General features: G+C 54.9%; 3 protein-coding genes across 3 annotated transcripts; 1 reads left to right on the top strand and 2 right to left on the bottom strand.

The window, feature by feature from the left end:
* Nucleotides 1-1,757: 1,757 nt before the first annotated feature.
* Nucleotides 1,758-5,887, bottom strand: VOLCADRAFT_83102 (uncharacterized protein; the record flags this gene model as incomplete). The annotated part of the gene is made up of 7 exons (XM_002955139.1): nt 5,347-5,887; nt 4,873-4,962; nt 4,108-4,260; nt 3,532-3,582; nt 3,074-3,180; nt 2,311-2,502; nt 1,758-1,923 (listed from the first exon to the last, which is right to left on the bottom strand). Exons 1-7 carry the CDS (start codon nt 5,578-5,580, stop codon nt 1,758-1,760), a joined length of 993 nt encoding a protein of 330 aa, XP_002955185.1. The 5' UTR covers nt 5,581-5,887.
* Nucleotides 5,888-7,403: 1,516 nt separating this feature from the next.
* On the top strand, nt 7,404-11,334 carry VOLCADRAFT_106707 (uncharacterized protein). Its single transcript, XM_002955195.1, has 4 exons — nt 7,404-7,704; nt 7,768-8,021; nt 9,030-9,133; nt 10,601-11,334. Exons 1-4 carry the CDS (start codon nt 7,702-7,704, stop codon nt 10,708-10,710), a joined length of 471 nt encoding a protein of 156 aa, XP_002955241.1. The 5' UTR covers nt 7,404-7,701; the 3' UTR covers nt 10,711-11,334.
* Nucleotides 11,335-16,905: 5,571 nt separating this feature from the next.
* On the bottom strand, nt 16,906-17,722 carry VOLCADRAFT_46956 (uncharacterized protein; the record flags this gene model as incomplete). Its single annotated transcript, XM_002955138.1, has 2 exons — nt 16,906-16,993; nt 17,577-17,722. Coding segments are annotated over 2 exons (234 nt in total), but the record flags the coding sequence as incomplete, so codon positions are not given.
* Nucleotides 17,723-19,570: the final 1,848 nt, after the last annotated feature.

The following is a 19,570-nucleotide window of genomic DNA, read 5'->3' as shown; positions in this document are numbered from 1 at the left end:
TTCCATACATGTAAATTATTACCTGCCATAAGCACCTGGGGGCCCACCTGGGGGCTGGCCTCCTTTTGACGGCAAGGCTTCCTTCTTTTGGTCGTCGACGTGAGCTCACTGGCTCTACCCGGAGAGACCGAACATCTTTGCCTCTTGGAAAGTTTTCCTCCTAGCCAGCATCTCCACGTGTATCCATATCTTCTGCCGGGGAACTATGGACACACACCTCTCACTTTACCAGCCATGACGACGTCATATCAACTGCAGTCCAGCCTAGTCCCTGCCCTCTCTCCACTTCACGGCTCTTCTGCTGAGCAGATGTCTCACACAGCCTACCTACAAGCCAATAAGCAAACAACACACCTAAGCATTGCGAGCTAAAAGCGATTTCCGCCAAGGAAAATCAGTAACGCATACTGTACGTCTTCCCGGCGCATGTGTGGCGAGCACAAGGCATGCCTCGGCCTTCGAAAGCCTTTCCTATGCACAACGAACAAGAGTTGAAAGCCACCAGACGCGCTGATGGCTCCGTTCTCCGCTCTACCTCCCGCCCGGGGGCTTCATACCTCATTACGTGATTCACCGCCGGCATACGGCCGCCATCACGCGCCAGAATGAGCGCATGCACAGAGCGAGGAAAGTAGTGTGTGGGGAGGGGCTTCCTGCTCGAGTCCTTTCAAAGGCTAGACGACTCAGCTGGACGACACCCCACTCCCTGCGCCACTACTACTATTACCACCACCACCACGAGCAGAACCTCCATATGTGCGCCCAACACCTCCGATACCATATAATAGTGTACATATCGACGGGTGCGGCTGCTGCGCAGCCACCGAAGTCCTTTCTTTCGAAATTTCGATGCCTTGGCACATGTGTGTGTTTGTTGCACGCACGGCAGCGGCTGCAGCAACCGCCTGCCGGCCTCTCTTCCATCACCTCGGGCAACCAGCAGTCGCGTCCGGGCCCTCTCGCAGCTGGAGTTCAAAACACACTGAGAGTTCATTTTCCTTAAGATATAACGTCCTCAACCCCACCGTCCTTCCCTCCAGGCGCTTCCAAAACGCCGTTAGACATCCCCATGCTATCCCTCGCCCCCACCGTTGCAGCGCACGGCCGCAATTTGCATATCCCCCTGTGCTTCCTTTTGACGGTCCCAGCACATATACACATACACAAAGACACGTCCAGTTCGTTCAAAAACACGCATCCAACGAAACGGACGAAGAGGACGGCAAGAGCACACACAGCAGATGCCCACTAGGTCCTGATTTCTCTGCGTGTCGATTGTGTGTTGTCCTGTAGTGCAGTGTAGCCCAACAATATCCGAGGGTTTATTTCTATATGCACACAGAAGTCGATTCGTAATTGTGTCAAACTGTTTACGGAGGTTCTTCCTCATTCGGTAGGGGAGCCTGTTGACGCGAGCGATGCTCCATCGGAATTCAACACGCTCATTGTGCCCCGCCGCAATGAACACACCAAATTTCCGCCGCCTACTCCTATCCCGTAAGTCCTCCATAACTGTCAAGCCCATCTCGCTCCCCATTCCCATCCCTCTCGCCCTTCTGCCGCATCTCCTCCCCGTTTCTTTTGCTTCCGCGCGCGATCCCCTCTGACTGCGACCATCCAAGTTCTGCTCCAACCCGTCCTCGTCCTCTCCTCCTTCCTCGTCCCTGTCTCCCTACACGGGCTTTCGCTTGCGCTCCGAAACTCGCCAGGCTCCACCGGCGGCGTTTTCCACATCCTTCTCCGCCGCCGCCGGCCCCTTACACGGCTGTAGACAGGAAGGGCGTGGCGGGGTGCGACAACATCGGCAGCGCCGCGGCTCCCCACTGCCCGCCCAGTCCTATCTGTGGGCCCTTGCCTAGACAGGACTCCAGTAACTGCCGTTTCTCAGCTTCCGTGTACAGCGGTAGCAGCCACCGTAGCTTGCTGTTGCCATAACCGGGAGTGAAACGGTAAATGGAGGTAAGGAAAGATTGATGTGAACAGGGTAAAGGAACGGCAAGGTAAGGAAGAAAACAGTACAAGGATGGAGGCGATTACGGAAAGTTAACCCTAAATCCCTAAAACCCTACGTTAACCAAGGGGTGTGACTTTGGTTGCAGACAGGAGTGTGGGTGTGCGTGAGGGGGTGTACATCTGGGAGGAGGAATGACGTAGGTTAGGGGTCATTGCGCCAGGTTCGGATTTCGGTTCCGTTGGGCCTTGGAAGTCTGCTGCGTCTTTCCTGTCGACACCTCCCCCGCGTCTGCCTTGGGCGGCCCCAACCGCTGCCTTCCAGCTTCCCACCCCCAGATCGCCATCCAAGATACCCACTTGCGCCCAAAGACCTCCTCAAAATTCCGCCGGAAGCCCTTGTTGTACGGCCATGGATGCAGCCGGTCCTTTTCGTACATCTCTATAGTCGTACAGTTGGCGGCAATGAGTTGCAGGTGCATGGCCAGGAAGCCCGCTAGGCTGAGGGTGAAGGCGAATGAGAAGATGCTGACCACGAAGATTAGCGGAGCACTGAGACAGAAGGGCCGCGTCAGGTGGGGACGTGCTGGGTAAGTTGAATAGAGGGGTGGAAAGGTAAGAGGTGGGTCAATAAGGGTGGTGGACGACAGGGCGAGCACCCAAATGGACGCATCACACCGCAACCATGTAAAACACTTGCGCTTCCATTGTTTCGGAGGAAACAGGAACGAGCGGCCGACAGAAAATCCCAGAAAGCCCGCAGGCAAGCCAAATCGCACTTTGGGGGTCCGGAAAGGAAGTCGTCGGACCCAGGTTTGAGGGATGAGCGCGCGCGCGAGCTCACCGGATAGTCAGGTGGACGGAAATGCCGTGCAACCGTGGCCAGAGTCTTATGGCAAAGGCCCTTGGCATCAGAGGGCCGTGGCGTGAGGTATGCACGCAACGTTTCGCCTACTCGGGGTCGGTGCTGGGTGCTGAGCAGGCAGGCAGACAGGCAAGCAGCAGCAGTTCAGAGACCCCGCCCAACCAAAACCCACACTCCCAGCTGCGCCCTAGGGCCCCCTTACCTCCGAGCCGTAGACGGCTCTCCCTCCCGCTCTCCCTCCCGCTCTCCCCACCTCACCTAGGCCCTCGCAATCGATTGTTAAAGAAGTCAATCATGCTCTTCAACAGCAGCAGCATCGCCAGAGCGCAACCCATCATGGCGTAGAAGATGAAGAGCAAAAAGGCCTAAAGAACGACAGGTGACAAGCCGCGCGGCGCGGGGTCGGGTCTGGTTGAGGGGTTGGGAAACACTCAGCGTGTTCCACAGCATATTACGAGACTGGATCAAGAGCTGTAATTGACATAGGAGTATAAAATAAGGCTGCGGGGGCCGAGAAGGGCAGAGGAGGCAGGGTTTGATGCTTCACAAGCCCCCTCCCCTTGGTTCCCCTCCCTTACCACGTCCTTCCCTCCCTCCCACCGCTTCTCCCAATCTCCCAGCCCTCCTCCCTCTCCGTCCCCATATTCCTCTCTTTTTCACCAAGTCCTCAGCCGAAGAGAAACAAAGAAGCAGAGGAACAGGGAAGGTCAGCTCACCTTGTAGTTCAGAAGGCCCACACAGTTAACCACCCAGATGCACCAGTGGTCCTGCGCATGTGCATGCATGCATCACGGGGCTTGTGTGCTTAATGCGCAAAGGAGACAACACCAGACTCACATCTAACATAAATCTCCCTACACCCCGGGTATCGGTATCGGGCTTCTTTGACTGGTAGTCTGAGTTGGCCTCCTAGTTCCATGGACCCAGCAGACACAGACATACAGACATACATATCAGATATCTGGATGGTGCTGTATGGTATGATAAATCGTAGAAATGACAATGTGTTCAAATGGCCCAGAAGGCTCCCACTCTGTAAAAAAATCAATTCAAATATCAGATATAGATCTAGATGTAGACATCGCGCCTGGCCATACATATGTACCTGTACATGTGACCGCGCAGGCATACTCGTTAGATCGAGTTTGGATACTTGTCGTCATCGTTACATCGTGCGGCCGCAACCCCTCACTAAACTTCACCACGCCCCATTCCCCCCCTTCGCCGTCACCATTTGGGTTCTGTACAGCCCGTGTGTTTTGCACAGCAGCCCGCCCGTCACAACAACCCACCATTTTCAAGACACAGCGCCCCGTGATGCTACAGTGATGAGCTCTCTGCGGTTTCCAGGTCTGACACCGCTTGCAGAAGCGAGGCCGCCTGGGGTCGCGTCGGTCGTAGTAGTACGTCATGTACGACAGGCGCTCCAGCTCCGCTCGCGCGTGCTACGAGGGAAGCAATACAAAAATTAGCAGCTGTAGCAGCAATAATGTTAATAATGTAATAATGACGCTAATCCTAACAGAAGCAGGAGCAGGAGCAGCAGCAGCACCAGGACCAGAAATTAGTGGGGAGGGAGCGGTTCTCCTCACTGCTGCTTGGTTTACCCCCCCACGCTTCGTGTTGCAGTAGGTGGGGTAGGCGGGTGGGTGGGTGGGACGGTGACGGGGGGGCGGACCAGCACCGAGTGGGCCAAACTCCCGATAGCTCTCCAATAGCGCTCCTTGCAAAAGCCCTCCGCGCATGGATGAGTCGCTTCCCACCAGCAATGTCCCCCCTCCATTGTGGCAATGTCCCCCCTCCATTGTGGCAATGTCCCCCCTCACGGCGGCGGCTGAATCCGCCACCTCTCCTCCCCTGAAATGGTGAAATGGCTTCCCTGTCGACCCTGTCGACGCGCTGCTTCCCTCCCACACACATTTGCACACCGACAGTTCCTTTCTCCACCCGTCCACTCCCATTCCAATGAATTCACTTCTGTCAATATGTACAACCAACCATAAGAACCAACCATCGCTTGCACCTTGGTGCACCTGTGGTGTCCGAACCCCACCAACCTGCTCGTCCGCGAAGGGATGCCAGTCTGGGGCCACCCTCCCTGGATCCAGTACGACAGTTGCCAGGTAGCTCCACAGGCACATGACGGTCTGGCGGCGCGGAAGGGGAGAGGAGGGGAGGGCGTGAGAGGTGATGGTGGGAGGGTATATTCAAATTGGACACAAAAGAGATGGCCAAACCGGGTGAACTCAAGATGGGACTTAGGGTTAAGAAAGTGAACACGGGGCCGGTGGTGTGGGACGGGAAACAATGCGGCGACCCAAATCAGGGGGTTGGAAGTGAAGTCAAGCAGGTTTTGAGGATTGAGCGTAGGAGGAGAATGGCTGGGAAGTCGCCGGTATCGGTTAAAGGGTGCGATGCTGGAGGTAGAGCCGGGGATGGCCGCTATGAATTACGACCACGTTGATTTGCATCACTACCACACCCGACTTGGTGCATCCGGCCCGCCCCGTTTTGCGCACGCGCAAACTCACCACAGTGGTGAACACCACGATTACAATTACGCTGCCCAGCACGACGAAAACGTTTTTGCTTAGCAGCAAGGGCACGAACGTGAGGGGTACTACAGCCGTGTATATCGAGCCAACCAACGCTAGCACCAGCAGAACCATTACATGTCCCAGGATCCGTAGGAAGCGGCAGTATTGGAAGATGTTTAGCCATTTGCTGGTTGAGCTCAGAGTCGTCCCGCAGGGCTGTGACATCATCGACGTGTTTGCGCGCTCACAAGCGCGGTCAGTGATCTGTAAGATCTGAAGATTGCAACAATCCTGGTTATCCCTGGGCTCTGAGCTTATTACATGAAAAACAGCGAAGCAGCACCGACCCCTGGTCTACAGTAGACTAAGTGCCTGACATACACTGCCTGTTCGTTAAGATGTTCATCATCTTGCTACTTCGGCGGTAGCTAGGTCATATCGACTACAAGCAGAGAGGAACACTCCGGGTTGATGTGCTGGATGTCCTCTTGGCAAGAGTTATAACGATGATCTAGCAAACTCGCTGTGGCTCTATTTATGTCTGTCAACTTGCATTTGAAATGTCGCTTCAGATAATTCTCCAGTTACTCGTACGTCATATGGAGGATTTTCAGCACTTCATACCTATAGTATGTCTCTTGAGGAAACACACAGGTTCATCTGGTGTTAAGGAGGAATCATGGTTAAAGCAGCCCCGCGCTTGCATTTTAGGGATAGACCAGGGAGTTGCCCTGGCTAGTACGGACGCTAAGGCCTTGCAGCTTAGGACCCTCACCCTAGCTGTATCCTTTCCAGCATTGCCTTTGGGTCCATTTGTAAAGCCTTGGGTGGTATCAATCATGCAAGCGAAGTATTCGTGCTAGCGACAGGTAACTAACACAGCTTGGATGGCCGTGGAATCGCCTTTACTGTGCTGAAACACGGAAGTGAAGCCATTTTCCTCCACCGAGTATACATCCAAGAAGTCGGATAGCACCCGTTACAGAGCAGCTACGCGGGTTGCGGGTTAGGGTGATGACCTCCGCCGACATGTCCAGGCAGAGTTCGTCGGAGTTCCAACTTGCACGTGCGCATTGTGACTGAGACGGAACCGCGGATATTGGGTGATACATGCCGCCGATAGAGGCCGGTGAGCCGCTATTGTGGGCGTTGGCACAGGAATGGCGATTCCTGGCTCGCCTGGCTTGAAGCCCCAAACCGCTTTCCCCCGCGGAGGAGCTCGCGTCGGGGTTGTGTGCCAGGGAAGACTACATGGCCTCTGCCCCTGCCACATTGTCTCCGCAAGTTGAAGTTGCTGCACTACCATTGCTCAGTCCATTATCCTATAGGCGCTTAATTCCAAGTGTCTAGATGGTCCCATGGCACCACGGAGAATGTTAGTCGTGGATGGGCGACCTTCCATGGCCGCCGTTCCGTGCGCGTCCAGAGCCGCTGTACGTGGGCATTGAGCAGGGACGGCGCCTAAGGCGCCATGAAATATTGGATACCCTGGGCCGCACCGTCCTTGGAGGAGTAATGATAGCGAATCGGAGGAGTTGTTAATGGTCAACAGAACGGTGCGCGACGGAACGGTGGTCAACAGGTGCTGCGGTGAGCAGTTGAGGATGGAGTTGTGCTGCTGGGCTAGGGGCATGGAGTCGAGCCATGGAGCGGAGGTGGACAGCGGTGGACTGGCTGCCCTAAAACTGCCGTGCACGCTGTCAGACTTGTTTCCCGATTGCCAAGATGTTGTCTTCTTATCTCGTTCTGGTAAAATCCCTCGCGCCGGTTTGTGTTGGAATGCGCAAGGGCAATTGCTGCTGATCGAGCCGGCTTCAAACTCCGTGGATGATAGCCGTTACATCTACAACGTGTTCACTGCTCGCCTGCTCGCGTACCGGTTCATTACAATATTCCGTATATTCAACTAAACAGTAATTCCGTTTCCCTGGCTTCTTCAGGGTCAAATATCACAGATGGTGAAAGACGCGATCGTCTGTATGGTTTCACTGTCGTACATAGTTTAGACATGTCGGTTCGAGGAACAGCAGCAAGTATGCAAGAACTGGTGGAGTTGGGTCGTTATGAGTTGTACCAAAGTCGTTATCCAAAGTTACCAGGTTGCGTAGTACGCGTCTGTGAGATAGCGACTGATAGTTCAAGTAGCGCAGCCCAGCCACCTTTGCTACAACATCTATACGTCAACGGCAATTCATACGTCAACGTCTCTACCTAGTTTTGCCATATTGCTAGCTTCATTTCTTGGAACTCAGGAGTTCCCCCAGCTTCGTGTACCTTGCTGTCTGGCCCTCGTGCAAGCTTTCCGGCAGAACGTTATTAAAGGGCTGAGTTGCCCGAACCAGAGAGACCATGGCAAGTATCATGCTTTTTCTAGCGTTGCCCGTCGGGACTTGAAGTTTTCGGCATTCCCCGCAGATACACTTTGTAATCCTCATGAGCCGTCAAGGCAAAGTACGTCTTGCAAAGTGGTACTCAACTTATAACATGAAGGAACGCGCACGGGTGGTAAAGGAGATCACTCCAATGATTCTGGCCCGGCCCCTGAAGCTATGCAATTTCTTGGACTGGAAGAACATCAAGCTGGTATACAAGCGGTACGCCAGCCTCTACTTCGTTTGCGGGGTTGATGCTGCCGACAACGAGCTCATCACTCTGGAGATAATTCACGAGTAAGGATTCTTGGGCTGTTTGCCGTATTGTGCCCCCAGCTTGTCCTAAAGACGTCGGCGCATGAAAAAACACCGCTATTCCCGTCAAATTCACGCTTCCGGTGAAACTTGGATGGGGAACCAAAGGGGGGTTCCCTGCTCGGGAAGCAGCACCGAAGGCCGGGGCCAATAAGGGGGGCCTGGGATCAACTACTTGTATGGCCCACAAGCAGCATTCGCTGTTCCACCTGCATTTTGAGCAGGCAACTCATGTGGCACTGATTTAAGGGCCAGCGGTCTCACTGGCCCAGGTGCCGCAGGGAAAGGGAAAGCATCGAGGGCGGAGTCGGTGTTTGCCATGCGTCCGCCTTTGATGGTCAAAGCTGTTGGGTGAAGGATACTTCTCCTTAGGACCGGTCAGAATTTGAATCCTTCCCTCTTGTTTTGCGCATGATACCGCAGCAGATTATACAGTACGGACGTTGAAAGCACGTATGCACGCGGCGGAGTAAGGCCCCACTCCCTTGCCTTGCCACGACATAGGTGCACGCAGCTTTACGGCTGTAACCACCATCGCCTTTGATGTACACTATCGCCCAGCCGTTCCATCAGCCGCTTCCATTCATGTCAAGCTGTAGTTCCCGTAGACCCGTGCGTCTGCCAGCGCGCTCCTGCAAGCCGACACCCCTCCCGCCTACGCAAAGCGGAAAGACCCCGAGGCTGATGCCATGCGGGCTCGCAAATCTTTCTTTCGCTTTCCTTTGACCGTGCTGCGACCTGCCATCCACGGTTAGGGTCCAACTCTTGCCTGTTGGTGACGGAAATTTGGGGCTATGTTTGGAAACCGGGTTGTTAGTGTGCTAACGCATTGCACAACTTGCTGAATTCACGCTGTCCTGAAACAGCACATGCGTGCATTGGCCCATCACCTTGCCTGAATGGGATAGCGGATTGCTATTGGATCTTGGTTGAGCTATCGCATGATATCGGTGACCCTCCATCGCAATTGGCGAATCGGCGGGTTGTCAGGTTCGTGGAAGTCTTGGACCGGTACTTCCAGAACGTGTGTGAGCTGGACCTCATCTTCAATTTCCACAAGGCGTATTATATCTTGGACGAGCTGCTTGTCGCGGGTGAGTGGGGTATTGGTACGAGCAATGGGAGACAGTTGGAACGAGGCGGGGAACAGCGTTATTTTTTTGCGGAATATATTCCGAATTTGGAATGAAAAAATGTTCGTGGTCCTGAAAGTTAAGAATAAATAATGTTCCGACCGTGCGAGTTCATTCCTCCAGCCAAAAATGGACTGCCCATGCCAAACCCGCTAGAATCTTACAGGAGACATACATGTTACCCATATCATAGTACTTCAATGCCATGGATACTGTTAGGAAGCTCACGCCTGAAAGTCAACGAGGAATCGGACTGTTTCTGACCGGACCAAACGCTGCAAAACATTCGGACCCGAAGCTCCCAAAGCGTGTTAGGTCATTAAAGTAGATATAAAAAACGTTAATTAAGACGGTATAGAGGTCGTAGGGGCGCAATGCTGCAGCCAGCCGACGACAATGACGCCACTCCGGTTGTCAACAGCGAACGGGCCAAACATCAACGTTCGTCATATGGAGACAATCGCGATGGTCCAGGAAACAGGCTGCGTTTGGCGGTTCCGGTTCATTGCTGCTATGCATCATTACCTCCCGGGATCGATACCCGTTGGGGTCAAAGTCCTTCCGATGATGGAAGGCATTGCGCCCCTAGTTGATGGACGGTGGTGACCTGGGATAAAGTTAACCTGCGAGCCGACCAGGAATGGAGTTGCGCCGCCGTCGATCCGGCAGATTCCGTTGGATGCTGGTGGTGGGTGCGGAACCTGAGCGATCCACTGAGAAGTTGACTAGGGTGACTGGATGAGGGTGCCCCGAAATACCGGGGAAGGCAGGGTTTCGCAGGGTAGCTGCCACGGGCGAAGATAAACCCCCCTGTTTCACACATCATCATTACTTTTGCAACCCGGAAAGTCGTGTAGTGTTATCTTTCAACGTGATGCAAGACGAACGATGGTGAACGAACTCTATTCGATCAGTGCTTGAGAGATTGTGGTGACGCGTGTTGCGGCATTCCCCACGGCGTTTGCACGAAGTAAACTGTAACTCATCGGGGGGGGTCGGGGGGGGGCCCTTACAGATTCGGAATGCTTTTATTCCCGCGACTAAAAACCTATTCCTCCGTTCGGACTGGAAAATTCACCGGCAAAATTGGAAAGAAAAACACTGGCGGGGAAGGATATTCGGTACTATTCCTATGGAGAAAGGAGGACGGTGACCTTGCACGGGGGAAGAGCGAAAATTAGGAAAAAATTAGGGAGGCCTGGATTGAAGGGTGTTCGACGGTAAATATAACGCGTTTCTGGCGTCGGATGTAGTGTAGGAGACACACCTATGGCCCGTGGCGAGGGCTGGGCGAAGCAATCTGGGTTCGCGGTGTACGCATGCTGGCCGTAATACGTCCGGGTCTACTGTAACAAGATTGCCTTCAAGGACCTTACGTGTTTATCCTGCCTTGGGTTGCATGCACTGTTCACCCATGAACTCCCCCAGGCGAGCTTCAGGAGCCGAGCAAGAAGGCCATTCACAAGCATATCCACGATCAGGACCAGCTGGTAGAGAGCGCCAAAAACGGAACGGGGGAAGATGGCCAGCCAAAGTAGAGGAGCGAGAGGCATATCAGGACACGGACGGAAATCACCTAACGAGTGGGCGGACCGACGGAGGCAGCGGAAAGACGATGCTTTAGCGTCCTGGGTTGCGCCCCGCGTGCTACATTTGCTGGGCTTTAGCCGAGCTAAGGTGAAGTGCGGGGTAGCAGCACCATGTGATGAAAGAGAGGTGCAGTGTTCATCGCATGGTGGGGAAGATTGTGATGTGTCTAGGGTAATGGATGGCTGTGTTCGGCGCTGCGTTTTTGGACTCTTGGTAATGGACTCTTGGTTAAGGCGATAGGGTCCACATTTCCTGCTCTGATCCCAAGTGTACATAGAGGAGGGGGCAAAAGTCGGTCGCGAAGCCGTTGGGGAGTTTGCACCGTGCTTGCCTGGTCCTCCTGTATAGCTGCTCCTGCCGTATGCCGGGGTTTATATGGTTCACTGTAGGGTCAAAGTGAGGTCGTGTGGCATCAGGTGGAGAGACCAGGCTTTTCTTACCAATGAATACTACTTAAAAAATGCGCGGCAGGGATGCTGCGTGCTTTGTGATCATCGTGCTTGATTACGTCCTGTATCGACAAATCCATAAAATTGTCGAAATTGTACATGACCCATTTATTATGATTGCACACGGCCCGTGCCACGCCACCACATCGAAGCCACTCTGAAACACGGGAACAATCGTCCAAACGCCAGGAGTTTGTCTACAACCGACTCTAATGTATCACCCAGGACGGTACCAGAGCGTGGACAAACCAGGAAAGTAAACTACGGTATGACATTAATTCTACACGCGCTTAAATGGACAGGTGTCTTCTTGTCACAAAGCTGCATGCAACGGCACAATGTAAAGCATACGTTGACAAAATTTGGCGGCAACACTGCGCATTTCGGAGAGCGGACCTACACCAACGGAAAATGTAGGATGGCATGCATTGTATGCAGGGCCGCCGTTGCATGCTCTTCGATTTTTAGTTCAGAATTAAAGCAAAACCGTACCGCTCTAGCAGTGCCTACTGCAGCGCCTAGTGCGTGCACCGTTTCAGATGCCAACCCTTCCGTAATTGACGGGCAAAGAAGGGAAAGCCATCGACACCGACTCCGGCGACCGGAACCCCTTCGTGCCTTCGTCACACAACCGCCCGTCAATCCCTTCTCGTGCTTTCTCTCATAGCTCAGGAGCTTGGACAATCTCCAACGCCAGCGGAATGCCCGGGCTCTGCGCCTCATGCGACTACGCAGCAGGCACCGGCTATAACCTCCTTAAGGTTCGGGCATCTGCCCAAATGCGCCGGCTGGGCCATTTGCAACGCTCAAAAACGCAAGTGGCATTGTTCACTTTAAAGTGTGTAAGTGTTTAGATGAAGCATGTATGCAATGCACGGTCGCTAGACGCAGCTCAACCAGCGCACATTTATTAGAGGACCAGGCGAATGGAGCGCTCTCCTCCCAATGTACCCCTGTCAAGGATGCGCAGCATGGTGATTGAAAAAAATGGCTACCCATCCCTTTCTTCCCTCTCGTCCTGGTGGGGCTGCCATCGCCTCAGCTCGGAGGCCCATCAGCCCACCGAGGGCCCCCCCCGGTTTATCTGTCCTTCGCACCCAGGCGGCATTAGTCCCTACACCTCACTCCTTAACGACACGCTACAAAAACAATAGCGCCGAATTAGTATCACCGGGCTTGCGAGGTGCAGGGCAAAGGACAGGACAGTACTCCTAAGTGCCCTCCTCCGCGCCTACACGTGCACCTGCTGCTTCCACCTAAGGCAGCCGCCGGAATAGGAAGGGTCAGCGCAACGCAGGTCGACAAGGGCAAGGCACGACACCTTTCGCTCGGCCTACAGCTCAGCTTCCGCAGCAAAAAGCGGGAGCCATTTTAAGGTTCGACATGCATTTCCCACCATCATGATATCATTGCTCCTCTGGGTGTATCCAGGGATGGGAATTTGGTTGGGATAGCAGTTCACGGTACCACGAATTGCCGGCCTGTGCCGCGTCGACCCTTCCATGTCTCTCTGGCACGGTACTCCTTCGCCTGCCTGTTTATTTACCACCTTGAGTTCGAAACACTGGTGTGCTTGCGTTCAAAGTTTCACCGCTTCCCTCCCCTACACACGCACACACACACACACATCTCTTGACACCCCCACTCGGCCCTCAACCCAAGGCCACAAGCGGGCCCACTGCCTGGAACAAGTTCCGCAGGGAAGGGCTATACATGGCCTCCAGGCCCGATTGCAAAACCCAACGGCTTACCCCAAGACGCCGAGCCAGCCGCCGAGCAACCAAGGAAGAGCCGCAGCTGCAGTCGGGGCCCCTTCAGAACCCCCCTCATCCGGAAAAGCCGCAGTAGCTACCGTCAGTGGCGCCGATCAATAAAAAGACGGGACGGAGGTGCGGGACCTCCCATTTCTTTTTTATTACGATTGGGCTGTACCCCTTGCCTTGGTTTCCATTTCGGTTAAGGTAACTAAGGGCCAGGCAGCCTCAAAACACGGTGCCACGGTATCGCCGGTGGCGTCCCCCCGATTGATGCGTTTCCAGATGAAGCGGCAACGGACGCATTTATAGCCTCTCCAAATCCTTTCCCTTCACCTCTTATGCCTTCCGCGAGGGTCGCTATACTTGCACGAATCCTCCGGCCCTTGCCGGCCGCCGCTGCCGCCCTCTCATACACCACCACGAATGAATTCCGGCAGACGCATTGGCATGCATTGCCATCAGCACAGCGGGCAGGCAGCCTGCACCACCCGTCGACCCACCCACCCACATAGCACAAAGAACGTGCATTTAGCAGCAGCCCTAGGAATGTGGGAAAGGTTTCTTAGGGTTGCGCTGCAAATGCCGTGTGCCTGCGTTCGTACGTGGTTGCCACGTGGAGCGTGTTCCTTCAGGGCGCCCAGGAGCCTTTAGAGCCTTCGCCGCAGAACAAACCAACCAGCCACCAGGCAGGATAGGCGGAGGTAATAACAGGCCAGCCTGCCAGCCAGCCAATGAAACCAGAGCTGCAAACATATCTCAAGTCGCTATCAGGGGCCCACCCCGAAAACAACAAGTACTCCCGACGTTCGCTAATGCGCGCATGCACGCACACACACACACACACACAGGTAGGCGGCTGGCAGAGGTTAAGGCCTGACTTCTGCTCCCAGTCGACCCAGTCGACCCGGGTTCAAATCCGCCTGCCGGCTCCTCGGGTGTTTGAGGAGTGATGAAATGGGAGGTGGCCCCCCATCATATGGACGGTGTAGGACGTGATAATATCAACTTGCGAGCTGACCAGGAACTAAGTTGATGCGCCGTTGATCCGCTAGATTTGGTTGGATGCTGGTGGCGAGTTGCCGAACCCAACGAATACATTCTGAAGTCGGATGGGGTGACGGATTAGGGTGCCCCTCTAGCAGGGGAGAGCAGGGACTGCCCCGGGAAAGGGGGCCGCTGGCGAAGTTAACCACCCTGTAACAACATACACACACATTAGACAGACACGCAAACACACATAGCCATCTGTGTAGTTTTCTTTTATGACGAATGCGCACAACCGTGATCGCGCACGCGCAAAATGGATAAATTTTCTCCCAAGAGGGGCCAACCCCTAAGACTATAACACCACCAAGACCAACACAACCACAACAACAATCACTGCCATCCCTTGCCGCCTTCAAAAGCCTGCGCGAAAATGCTCGTACTGTCATTCCACCCTTAAACTAAAATAAAACCCAATCGGAAATGCTCGCATGCAAGAAGAAAGTCTTCTTCCGGCTTCTGGTCTTCTTCTGGGAACTTGGTGAAAGGGCTTTTTCGGTTAGCCGCAACGGACACCTTAACCACAAATAAAACAAAGCACCTTGAGCAACTTAGTAAAAGCAAATTATACAACACCCTCTATCGAAGTGACACCCAAGTCTGTGTAATACAACCAGCAGTGGTATCTCGCCTAGCTGGGAAAGCTGTGGGTGATGATCGTGGCACTACCGTAAGCGTCTGCGCTGCACATACCTGCACCGTTTGTCTCTGGCCCGGCCTCACCTCACCGCACCGCACCTTGTTCCCGCTTTCCTAGACTCTCACGCAAGAACTCATTTCAGGACCATGACCCCTAAAATTTTCTGCATAATGCCCGACTACAAAATGCACCTGTTTCAGCGTATCCTTTCGCATAATATCCCACGCAGAACAAAACGCATTCGTGCGACCCGCATAAATATTTATATATCTTGTTGTTATCATTAGCTAGCCCATTCGCAAATAGCCAACAAACAACACCAAGCAAAAACAGACAGATTGGCAAACAGACAGACAGACAGATGAGAGACAAGCAGTGCGACAGGTAGACAAGCAGACAACCACCCAGCAAAACGTGTCGTATTAGCCGAGCGTGCCTGCCTAGCATGACATTGTAAGCGCATTCTGAGGTTACGTACTCTTTCCCGGGGCTTGCAACAGCGCTGAGACAGAGCGCAGTGCGCTGCATCGGCTCTGCTGCACCGGCAAGGACGCCCAATAACCTATGGAAAACGCCACAAGACCTCGAACCTAATCACCGGTACTCAACAGCCAACGGCTACATGGCAAGTACTAGGGGCACGTGGATTCGGGCCTTATGACCCGAAAGTTGGCATAAAGCTGTGGAGGGGAAGCGCCTAGGCGTCACTTACCAAAACATGGGTCTGGCAAAATAACTGGTGCTTTGCTTTTGTAAAAACAGACGCTCGAGTAACAGTAGTGTCGCTGCTGCTCACGCGACCAACCCGCGGGCCCAGTACACGGCCTCACAGTCAGACAGTAAGAAAGGGCGCTTCCTCTGCAAATTCTACACCTTTGTCAAGACAAGAAAACGCACTTCCAAGCGATGTTAGTTCTCGTCTTGCTTAACCCTAGCGGTACGCACAGCACAACACACCTTTCCAGCCTACAGATAGGCACAGCGGGTGTGACAGATACACGCTACGGCAATCTCCCCCACCATCCTTTATCCACCGCACCCATCCCGCCAGCCCCCCTGCCCACCTGCACCTCCCGCTGCCAGCCAGATTGAACTCCACCTCTACAGGATATGCAATGGGAAGGTCGAGCTGTCGTTTAAACCGCTGTACGACCTGGACCTGCCCCGTCGGTTGTGCGCCTCGGCCGCCGCTAGGGGATACTGCGGTGGAACTTGAGGCTGCGCTGGCATCAGCCGGCTCGGCCGGCAAAAGCCTGTAGGGCTGATGCCGAGCATAGCGCCTGCAGCCGCGGCAGTGCTGTGGCCTGGAAAGCCGGCGGCTTCTCTGCCGGCGGCAGCTCCGCCGCCGCCGCCACCTCCAGGGAGGATGTCCTTGCCGGTTGGGAAGGCGGAGCTCTTGCACGGGCGCCTCATGATGGTATCCTGAGTTCGGGTTCGGTTCGGTTCGGGTTGCGCGGGAGTCACATGCAAGCAGCAAAGGGCCAAGTGTCTGAGGTCGGGTGTGGTGCTGGTGGTGGTGGTGGTGGTGGTGAGGAGGAGGAGGTGTTGCGCAGGCCAGGCACGAATGCGGTCCGCGGGAAATACACGTGAACCAACGCACGGGTGGGTCACAAGATTTGACATTGCAGACGTCTAAGCAAGCGGAGACCAAGCAACCAACCACCAAGCATGGGGCCGTGCCATAGACGTCAGCTGCGGTGTTTTCGGCAACGTCAGTGTCCAAACCTTGCTCCCAACCCCAACCCTGAAGGTGGTGCAAAACGCCAGAGCAGGAGACGGCTGCTGCTGCGGCGGCGGCGACAATTAAGGGGTCCGGAAAAGCAAAAGCAGGTCCAAGCCTTAAGGCACATCCATCGGAAAGGCGGAAGGAGAAGGACGGGTGGAGATAGGGAAACCCGGCAATAGTCCACCAGGCCGCATAGATATCGGCTGCAAGAGGTCCGTGTCGCGAACTACCCCACAACGTAGTAAAACTACAACGGCCTTCGGCTGTTTAGAGCATTTGAACACAGGCCCCATGGCAGGTAGGTGCCCATGAAACCATTTTTCTGGAACCACTTCCTGCTTCGGCGAAGCCACACGTCCACCACCCAAACACCCCTCCAGTTCCTGCACCCAGCCAGGCATCATGTAGGACAAACACGCACATACATACACACGCACCTACATACATACACACACGCACACGTACACGCACGCACACATACGCACACGCACACACAAATAAAAACGTACCTGCAGTGCCCCGCTTTCCGCCAGCAAGGTGCGCAGACGAGCCACCAACTCAGCTGCCGTGGGTCGAGCCCTCGGGTCCGTAGACAGACATGCCTCCGCCAGGGCCCTAGGGGAACGGATGAGCAACACACATGAAATTCAAGGGCCCTAGGGTTCAAGAGTCCGAGGCGTATGGCTTTTGGGGTTCCGGACTCTCTTTAGATTCCTGGCGTTCGCCGTGTTGCCATCCTGCGCGAACACTTCTACTGTAGAGAGCCATGGACTCCTGGACACACACAACCCTATCCAAGACCCAGACATGCAAGGTACTGAACACCCTGGACAGAGGGCGCTCCACATGCCCCGAGTCCCGTCACCCTAAACCAGCCACACTTGCGTGCAACCCGTTTTTTTCTCTCTCTCTCTCCCCCTATATATACATATACATACACATATATACATACATTTACACCCATACACACACACCACGGGGACGGAGCGCGGAGGAGCTAGCGGACCTGCGGCTCTCGGCTGCTTAGGAGAGGGGCGCAGAGGCCCCTCGCGCCCTTCTCCCGTCCGCGGGAGAGAGGAGCTTAGGCGGTCTTTATGTTGGGGCTGGGCAGCAGCCCCTCTGTGGCCAGTGTCAGGCCCGTTCAGATACTTGTAACCTTCACACACACACATGCGCACACACATGCACACGTACACACCTGTACTTCTCATCCGACCAAGGTGGAAACTCGGGTCGCAGCTCGCCGTCCGCCACACCGCGTCGAATGTCCTCACTCCGCATACCCAGATACACGGGCGCCGTGGAGAGCATCTCCCACATCAGCACCCCGAACGCGTAGACGTCTGCAGCAGCAGCCAGCCAAGGGGAGGAATGAACGACACGGTGCGGGAGGGAAAGGGGCGACTGGGTGACCCCCAACACACATACTAGGCAACTCGGCACGCTCGCCTTTTCCCCCTTTTCATATTCCTTTCCCGCCACGGGCAATCCATAACCCCATAATACACAACCACACGGTACATTAATTTAGCCGTTAACTGGGTCACCAATCTGGGCACATACGGTGTGTTCCCGCTTACACACGCACACAAGACACCCACGCACACGTGGACGTAAAACTCAAAGGAAAACGCAAACGTAAAAAATCACCACTCAGAAACCCACACGAGTACAGACACTTGAACGGAGGGGCTGCTCACCTACTGATGCATCCATCTTGCTGGCCTCGGTGGCACGAATGAGCTCTGGGGGGCCATGTCGGCGGGCGGCAAGGCGTGATACATCTTCCATCCGAGGGATACGTGCGCGCGCGTGTGTGTGCGTGTGTGTGTGTGTGCGTGTGTGTGTGCGTGTGTGTGTGCGTGTGTGTGCGTGTGTGTGTGCTGTTACATATTGATCCAGACCTGACGCTGGCCAGGGGCACCTAACCGTACCCCAACGGGAACGACCGCCGAAGCACTCATCTCCTTCTGGGGGAAGAGGGGCGTGAGGCGCCACTGTCCCCTCCTGCTCGTCGACCGAGGGCGTGCAACCCAGCATCTCCCCTTTTTGTCAAAGGAAAGAGAGCGCGGTGGTTATCAAGGCCCTCAAATAAACAACCTCAGCCTGCGCTGCGGCGCAGTTGCGTCCATGCAGCAGCCTGCGCCTTGAGGCCATCAGGCGCGGCTGCGCACCCCGGGTCCTTGCTCAGCACCTGGACGCCCCTCCTCCCCGTGATGAGGGGCCGCCCTACCGGCGCCTTCAGCCCGAAAGCTGAACCCTACAGCTAAAAATGACCACACTGCGCCCCTCATGTGTGTGGGTGTGAGCGTGGGTCTAAGTGTGCGTGTGCAACTCCCGAAAGCTCAAGAGTCCATCATCAGCCTCAGTGCGATAGATTAGATCGAATAAAAAACTCCGGACCCAAAGAGCCCTGTACTGGCAGACCTATGACCGCTGTGACGATATATAGCCACAAGGTCTAGGAGAACAGCACGTGATATCGCAGGCAGGCACAACTCCACCTAACTACAGTGCCAATACACACACCCTTCCCTGTCCCCGACCCCCCAAAAAAACCCTAAAAAACCCTAAAACCCCTAAGCCACCTACCGGGCGCCATGTGGGTCACCGTGCCGGTTCGTGCATCCCTGCCTATCACGGCCCCGCCTCCACCGGTGCCGTCCTCCACCACCATCTTGACCAGCCCAAAATCCGACAGCTGCAGCAGCGCGCAAGCAGTAGAGTAGTGTGCATTAATGACGTGAGCTGAGCTGGTGCGAGGAGGAAGCGCTTCGGATGTCACAAAAATAAACGTAACCGAAGAACATGAACCTAGCGAGCAACCGGTAGGAATGTCTGAAACGTTTTTTGAAATATTGAGGAGGATGGCGCAATAGAGGCGTGTGAGTGCGTGCGCGTGTGCGTGTGAGTGAACGGCAAGGGAAGCGAACCCCGGCTACAAATGCAGCGCCCCAAAAGGCAGGAATCAGAGCTGTCGCGTTCCTGCAATGGCCAGAGAAAACTCTCCTTCCTAGCATTTCCATAACCCAGCGGCATCCTCCTTCCCATCGCCTCGGCCCTATCCCTTCCCAAGCCCCTAAAACGCACCCCTACCTTTGCACTGAAACCTCGTGGGTCGCGCATATTGCTCTTGAGCAGGATGTTGGCAGGCTTCAGGTCTGCGGGAAGAAGAAAGCAGCGCATGGCAGG

This window comes from Volvox carteri (genome assembly GCF_000143455.1).
Source record: "Volvox carteri f. nagariensis unplaced genomic scaffold VOLCAscaffold_49, whole genome shotgun sequence".
In the NCBI taxonomy this organism is placed as follows: Eukaryota; Viridiplantae; Chlorophyta; class Chlorophyceae; order Chlamydomonadales; family Volvocaceae; genus Volvox; species Volvox carteri.
This window is presented reverse-complemented; position numbering and strand designations above follow the sequence as displayed.